The following is a 7,882-nucleotide window of genomic DNA, read 5'->3' as shown; positions in this document are numbered from 1 at the left end:
TCAACTGGACCTGCACTAGAAAAATCCAGGACTGAATCATCAAAGGTCCTGCCTTGTAGCCTTTCACATTTGGGCCAAGAAAATCCTGGTGTAGAGCCCAACCCTGGCTTCCCAAAGCACTGATGTGCTGGGCTCACTGGAGTCTGGGGAGTCACTGGTGGGACAGATAAGAGAAGCAAATGAGCTGATAGAGGGGAGGTGCATGAAGACATTCCCAGACCTCCACAAGGCTGCCAGGGACCCTCCCCTGGGCCACAGGAAGTGCCTCTCCCCATACTTTGCCTGTAAAGTCATTTTTGTAGTTCAGAACTTAATTAAGAATTTCAGTTTGAACTGGAGGAGGCAGAAACTTTTTTTTTTTTTTTCCCCTGTAGGAGTTGTAAACCTGAAAATCTAGTTATAATGTTCAACTTACCAAGGAGTGCAGGTAGGAGGGTGGCTTCCCAGAGGCTGAGTGAAAGTGAGAGCTGAGAGCTGAGCTCAGGAATCCAGCGAAGGATTGAGGGGATGTCATAAAAGGATGCAACTGCTCCACAGGCAGCTACAGAGGTGACCGAGCCAAACTCTTCTTGATTGTGGAAGATGTTGTAACGTGAGGCACCAGCCACAAATTGCAGTTTGGGAGGTTTGGGTTGAGCACCTCTCCTTCAAGAGGTGGGTCTTGGAGACCCAGGATGAGTGCCCAGGGAGACAGAGGAGATGGGGTTTAAAATTTGGCCAAAACCATGGCTGATCCACTGGTGATATTCTTGCCTAAGATGTTCTGGCTGTCCCTATATCTGATTCAGGTGCAAAAAGCAGAAATAAGATACTTCAGTCTTTTTTTTTCTGACAAGCTTCTAAGACCCTCAGCTTTATTTTCAAGGCAGCTTAAAGACAGAAGTACCTGCTGGCTTCCCTCAAGATGTAGCTTCCTCAATAATTTTTGAAAATGATCCATGCATTTTCTCTTTATACAAACCAGATTCAAATTTTAGGATGTGGATTTACTTTAATCAAATTATCAATTGACATGGCCTCATGTTAATGCAAATCAAGTGCATTTTCTTGAAAAGTAAAATGATATCATACTTTAAAAGATGCTGTATTCTGTTGGGGAGATGTATAAGTATTCTGAACTTTGCTATTGAGATTAAGTTTATCTCACCTGCCATTTGCTCAGCAGGCCTGGCTGGATAATAATTACCTTGGCCAAATTTCATTCAATAAGCGTTTCTCCTTTCTTTAGTACGACCTGCATATCTTTGCTAAAGAAAATAAAATAATATTGAGCCCAACAGAACACAAAGTTCCAAATTTCTAACAGCAATCCATAGTCCCCACTTATAGCAACAGCAAATCAGGAGCAAGGATGTGTTATAGCTATTTACAGTTAGCAGAGGAAGAGAGGATACCTACAGAGACCAACTTGAGTTCCAAATGGGGTGAATTCTCTCATGAGTTGCCCATTTATGTGAATGGAAAAATTTCTACCCTGTTACCAAGAGAGTCCTGGATAATTATATTCCCCTTTTAACATTTGATGAGGACATGCAGCCCTTAGGAGCTTCATCTCCATGGACACTGTGGGCCTGGGAACTCTGCAGTTTTTTCAAGCCTAATCTCTCTCCCCATCATGCAAAGAGAGGGAACCTGAATTGCCTGGAGGAGCAGCTGGAGGTCCAGGGCATGAAAATGTGGGAGGCACACATGTTCTTCCAGGTGTCCCCTGGCCAGAGAATGTTGGCTGACAGGAGGCAGGGATCTGGCCAGGACACAGCAAAAGAGGTCAGTCACCGCTGTCCCCATGAGGAGGACACTGAAAAGGGACATGTCAGCACAGCCCCACGTGACACCAGGCTATTCACCTGAGGCAGGCATAAAAATGAAATGCAATTCCTAACGTGGCATCATTCCTGAGGGAATAAAATGGAAAAGAACCCAAAAGCTGTTTGGAGAAACCCAAAAGCTGTTTGGAGAAATTGCTGAGTCAATCCACCCCTCCATGAATGCTCTCTGAACCGGCCTGGCTCCCTCCATGGCACACAGGGATGATGTCCCTGCGGATTTTCCCCCCTCCCAGCCAACTTCATCCGCTGTCCGTCCCACCAGCCAAGGTTTTCCCTCTCTTGCCTCATCTGCCAGGCACTGCCTGTACTAATTAACCAGAAACTGAGGCTCACTGCTGCAGCACAGAGAGCAGGCTGAGGTGGCAGCAGCAGGACAGACAGCGGCAGAAGGCTCTGACAGCATCTCCAAATTGGATGGAGATAGGTCTTTGTCATTCTTATACATTATTTCACTTCAAAAAAGGACAAAGATGTGAGCTGACTTTGGGAGGGAGGAGGAATACATTGAGGCAAGAAGCCCAGCCTGGGAGTTCACACCCAAGAGGATGGATGCTCAGAAGCCATGAAGCAATCCTGGGGTGCTCAGCCAAAGGGACTGGAGGAGGAGCCCAGCTCTGAGTCCTGCTTTGGAGGGAGGAATTGGGCTCAACTTGGAGGCTGCTGCTGGCCCTTCTGATGTGGCACCTGGGAGCATTGAATTCCAAGGTTTGGAAAGCTTCTTCAGTACACAAGTGACTGTGGCCCCTACAGGAAAAGGAGATGAAAGTGATTTGGTAGATCACTAATGGCACCAGCTCTCTATCCACACAGGACCATAGAGGTGGAGCCTGATTCAAACTGCAGTCTTCAGGTGGGCCAGTGCAAGGCCAGGAATTGATTTGGAGCATTTTTCTTAGAGGACAGCGATGGGTTTGTGCTGCTGCTACATCTGGGTTACACCAAACCCCACCAGCACAGGTGTGTGAGTGAGTCAGTCCCTGCCGGTGTGCAGCCGCTGCTCTGCCAGTGCTAAAGACCCACCATGCACACACCAGTGAGCAGAAGCCCCCAGGGCCAGCCCCAGGGCACACACAGTCACCACATTCTCCTCCTCCACATACGTGCTCCCAGACTGCAAACTCATTAGATGATTTGGTTCCTCTGATAATGAGACTCTTTGCACAATTATTATAATATTTTTATCATTTGATTATGGATGCTACATTGCAACCTCCATAAAATGTATTTTATGGGGTTTTCCCTGCCCCCACGTTGTAAATTGTGATCTGTAAAATGCAGAGAAATTTATCACTGACCATTGCCCAGTTTTACGTTAATGTTTGAACATGCCCATAAACCAATTACATCATCTTACCTCTGGCCAACTTTTAAGGCAGAAGGATGATATAAAACCAAGCTCTGCTTACCAGCAAGGCACCTTCTCTTGTGTTAGGAGCACAGAGAGCTTTTCCACAATGAGCTTCACTGGAAAATACGAGCTCCAGCACCAGGAAAACTTTGAGCCCTTCATGAGAGCCCTCGGTATGTGCCTTCATGTGCTGTGTACTGCTTTGTCTCTGCAGATCCCACTGATTTTTGGGAGCCAGCTGTGCTGATGTGCTGATGATGTAGATTGAGACATCTCTGAGATTTGCTGTTTCTGTCCGTCACCTTGTAATTATTGGGATTTTAAATGTATTTGTGTGGAGATGTGATCTCAAAATAGAAGAGAAAGCATCTCTCTGTCTGGGGTGGGAGGTCAGGAGATGATGGGTGAAGTTTATGGCTTGCAGGAAGTCAGTCCTAGCGGGTTCTGCAGCCTCTGGCCAGCATGGCTGAGTGCTGCACACACGTGGTAAGCCTGCAGGACCTTGGTGGCTTAGGGGCACTGCAGACCTGCTCCATCAGGCTGTGAAATTTGGGGACAAGCAGGACATTGCTCAGCCACTGTGCTCTGATGCTGCACAGCCTCACATCCCACCATTCATCAGAACAATAGTTGGTGTTGTTTAAATGCTGAATGATGAATGTGTCTGATAGATTTCCACTTGTGTCTGTGACAGGGAATGTGGTCCTGCAGGGATCCAGGGGGCTTTGCAATATTTCTGCATGGTTATGTGCCAGAAGGGCTCTACCTGTCAGATCACCTTCAGGCTTTGGGAAAAGATTTTATAAACTGGTTCTGAGGAACCCTGAATCTCATTAAAAACCCACTTTGTTCCTTTATTCTTTCTTATTTAATCCATTTTTCCTTGCCTGTCAGTGAAGGAAGGAAAGCAGGATTTATTCTTAGACAGGGAGGTGGTGTTTGTGCTCCCAGTCAGGTCAGCAAGATACGGGACATGTCTAGTTCCCACACAAAATTCAGGATGACAGAATTAATCTTCCTCCCCAGCAGACTCAGGGACATATGGCTCTTGGGGAAGCACCATCACTGAAAGGTTTTTGCACACTGGAATAGAATTTTTCCCAACTGTAGGTCCCCAAATCCTGCCGCATTGATTTTTTCAGCAGCAGCATTCTGCCCACAGATGGCTCCACTGTTCACTCCATGTCTTTTGTTCCTGGGCAGGGCTCCCTGAGGACCAGATCCAGAAGGGCAAGGACCTCAAGAGCGTCTCAGAAATTGTGCAGGATGGGAAAAAGTTCACGGTTACCGTGACCACTGGCTCCAAAGTGATGAAAAACCAGTTCACCATTGGGGAGGAGAGTGAGATTGAGCTGCTGAATGGAGAGAAAGTGAAGGTGAGTGAGCAGCCCCTCCTCTGCCAGGGCCGTGGGGGTTCAGGGACATTAAATCTCCTTTCCAGCCATTCCCTCTGCATATGAGCAAAGGGATTGACCATATCACAGGTATTAATTAATACACTGCACTTCCTGCAGAAGAAGTCTTGTATTTCTGAATCTATTTCAATAGTAATTTTGGAAAACACTAGAAGCCAGTGTTTTAATATCCCATTTGGAAAAGGGGGATAGAGATGCTTTGGTAAAAATCTTTGACAGGAAGACTTCTGAAAGATTTGAGGTGGAAAAGGATTGACTTTGTGTCATGTTGCAACACAAAACATACCTCTGCCTTAATTTGTTGATTCAAAGGTAGTGCAGGAAAATCAGAGAATCAGTTATAAACCAAAAAATTTCCTTTTGTAGTCCCAGTAGCTGTTAGCTGCTCTGTTAGCCTTTCCCACTGCTTCAGATTACCCTGGGGGAGATGATTTGGCAATGTGAGGAGTTGCCACCCTTGAACTTGGGTGCTCCCTTTCCTGGCCATAAGTTTCCAATGGTTCATAGAATGGCAACACCACTGGCAAAATCTATCTCTCATCTCTGCCTCAAGAGAAGATGGAATTGCAGGGACTTTTGAAAGCAGGAGGGATGATCCCCAAAGAAATGCCCTGTGAATGGGGCTCTGAGAGCTCTACCAGCTGTGTCACAATTTCCAGCACCCCTGCACTCCCTTTGGCATAAACTCTTTTGGAAAGAATTACTAGAAGACTTTTAGCCTCTGTACATCAGCAGCTCAAGGGCGAATGAACACAGAGCTGGGCAAGACAGATAAACAGAAATGGGCTTTGCTGTCATATTTATTTGGTTAATTTCATTGATCAGTGACAGCTGCCCCGGGGATGCTGCTGCTGTCTGTGGCCTTTTCAGATGTGCAGCTCAGGTGGCTCTGCAGTCCCCTCCTGCTATGGCAGGGGAAGGACAGCATGCAGGGGTCGAGGTGGTCTCCAGCAATAACATGAATGCTTCTGTCTTCCACCAGGCTGTTGTGCAGATGGAGGGAAACAACAAACTGGTCACAGAGGTGAAAGGGATGAAATCCGTCACGGAGCTCAACGGAGACACCATCACCTACGTGAGTGTAGAGGGGCAATGGCTGCAACAGCAGGGCTGCCTTCCCTTCAGGAGCCTGCCCTGGGAGGCTACAGAGGCACTGGGAGGTGCTGGAGCAGAGCACGTGCTTGCACACAGGCTCTGCAGCCAGGAGCTGAAGGCAGTTTCTCATTAGAGTATGATCCAGAAAGTACTTTTTAAGACCCCAGTTTAGGCATGGCTGATCAAAGTTTTGGGTAATGAGGGTGTGTTCTTACCCACCAGAGCAACAGGTATGTGCCAGGGCTTGGCACTCTTAGAGCAGAAAGCATCCCAGCTGAGGGATGCCTGCTTATCCCTACGTGCTTTTGGATAGTCATGAAGAAATTCAAAGCTTTAAAAATCCAGTTTATGAGAGATAGACTGGGGAGCAGTCCTGTTTTGATTTGCAAGACCATATCCTAAGTACAGTATGGAGCTAAATACCATGATGATCCTTCTAACTTGAGATATTCAGTGATTCTACAAATTCATAAAAAGCTAACACTTTCCATTTCTTTTTCAGACAATGACCATGGGTGACCTCACCTTGAAGAGAGTCAGCAAGAGAATCTAGAAATATTACACATGCCAGTAGTTTACCATGTAAAATGTGGCCATTAAAATAAATTTTTTTTTGAATCCTCTTCATTGTCATCAACCTCTTCATTGCTACTATAAATAGACACAAGCCTCTAAAGCTCATGGAAGCAATGGCAGAAATTGGGCAACAAACTGATCTAAGGGTGTGCTGGTTTGGAGAATGGAGCTGAGGCAAGGCACAGACCCACTGAGTGACACATGCTGATGAGTTTCTTTCAGCCCTTTCCTGGGGACAGGTGCCAGCAGCCTGCTGGGGGTGCCCTGGTGGGTCCTGCACCTATGATTGATCTGGGCTGGGGAGCACTGGGCAGGAGAAGGGCTCTGGTCCCTTTCCTTGCAGACATGGCCAAAGTGATCAGAGTGACCAGCAGGGCCAAAGGATTTGGGGTGGTTTTGGTGGAGTCAAGGAAGCACCAGTGATCCTGTTTGGAAAGCTGCCTTGGGAAAGAAACCAGCATGGAATACCAGCCCTAAAGGCTCTGGCCACCCCATCCCCATCTCCTCCCCACCCCTTCCCACCAGCAGGAGGGTCAGAGCTCCCTTCAGGTATACAGTGTGTGTTTCAGCCCGAGCTGCACCTGATAAATTGAGTTGAACTGGAACTAAACACTTCTTCCATGGTGAAATACAGGTTTTCTCTCCTGGCAGGAGACAGGCTGGTTGTAGACAGAGGGAGCACCAAAGTCATCTCCTGCACTCTTGCTTGGCACTTCAGGACAAATGGAGATGTGGTTTTCTGCTGCACACAGGAAAGGAAACTCTTTCCTCTTACCTGCCTTTTCCAAGGCTGCTGCCAGGACTCCTCTGTGCCCAGGAAGGGTTTTCATATTACAGATCAACATTGATCCTCATGCCAAGAAATGAACCAATATGGATTGTCACACAGGGCAAAGGCACCTCACAGACAAATGGAAGGGCTTAGCTAAACAGCACCTAAAAATCAGATCTTTAGTGAACTCACATCTGGAGAAACATCAGAAAAATCACTGAGAAATGTCAAAGAGAAAAAGCCCTGGTTTTGTTTTCTTGCTGTTGTGCTGAGGAGCAGGTAGGGATTCTTGAATAAACCTTTTACTCTCCTGGCTACCACTGAAAGTGTGCAGGAAATCAGTTGGATTTTGAGACATATGGGCAGACAACAAATACATTTTTTAATATCTAGAAGTCCAACTTTAGCCATTAGACTTCTCCTTAATTCTGTTAGCAGTCCACTGGCAGCTGATCTATGGACTATCCTTTATTCCTCAGTGCAAAACTGATTAAACAGCTAAGTTAAAAGACAGGTGTTTTAAGTCATTGGAGCCCCCAGCTCACCCTGAAGGTGAGCAAGGGTGGATTCCCCTCCCTGGAAACTCCTTGTCCAGTTAGAACAATCCACACAGCCAGCGCACCAAACTAGAGCAACTGGCTTCTGGCATGGCCCCGTGTCCATCACTGTGGACATTTTCTGATTTGTAACTAAGGAGAATAATTAATCTCAATTAACTTATCTTGATGTAAGGATTCCAGTTAGTCTCACTTGCAAATGGCCCACAGTTCAATGTTGCACCTGTGCCAGGTGCAAAATCATTTTCCAGCAGTTTTTCATCAGAAAAAATATCATTTAACACAAAACA

At 46.5% G+C, this 7,882-nt stretch overlaps 1 protein-coding gene across 1 annotated transcript; it reads left to right on the top strand.

The window, feature by feature from the left end:
- Positions 1-3,213: 3,213 nt before the first annotated feature.
- FABP1 (fatty acid binding protein 1) lies at positions 3,214-6,310 on the top strand. The gene is made up of 4 exons (XM_059471014.1): positions 3,214-3,350; positions 4,381-4,553; positions 5,575-5,667; positions 6,190-6,310. Exons 1-4 carry the CDS (start codon positions 3,284-3,286, stop codon positions 6,238-6,240), a joined length of 384 nt encoding a protein of 127 aa, XP_059326997.1. The 5' UTR covers positions 3,214-3,283; the 3' UTR covers positions 6,241-6,310.
- Positions 6,311-7,882: the final 1,572 nt, after the last annotated feature.

This window comes from Ammospiza nelsoni, chromosome 4, assembly GCF_027579445.1.
Source record: "Ammospiza nelsoni isolate bAmmNel1 chromosome 4, bAmmNel1.pri, whole genome shotgun sequence".
In the NCBI taxonomy this organism is placed as follows: domain Eukaryota; kingdom Metazoa; phylum Chordata; class Aves; order Passeriformes; family Passerellidae; genus Ammospiza; species Ammospiza nelsoni.
The sequence above is the reverse complement of the archived record's forward strand: the minus strand, read 5'-3'. Positions and strand labels throughout refer to the sequence as shown.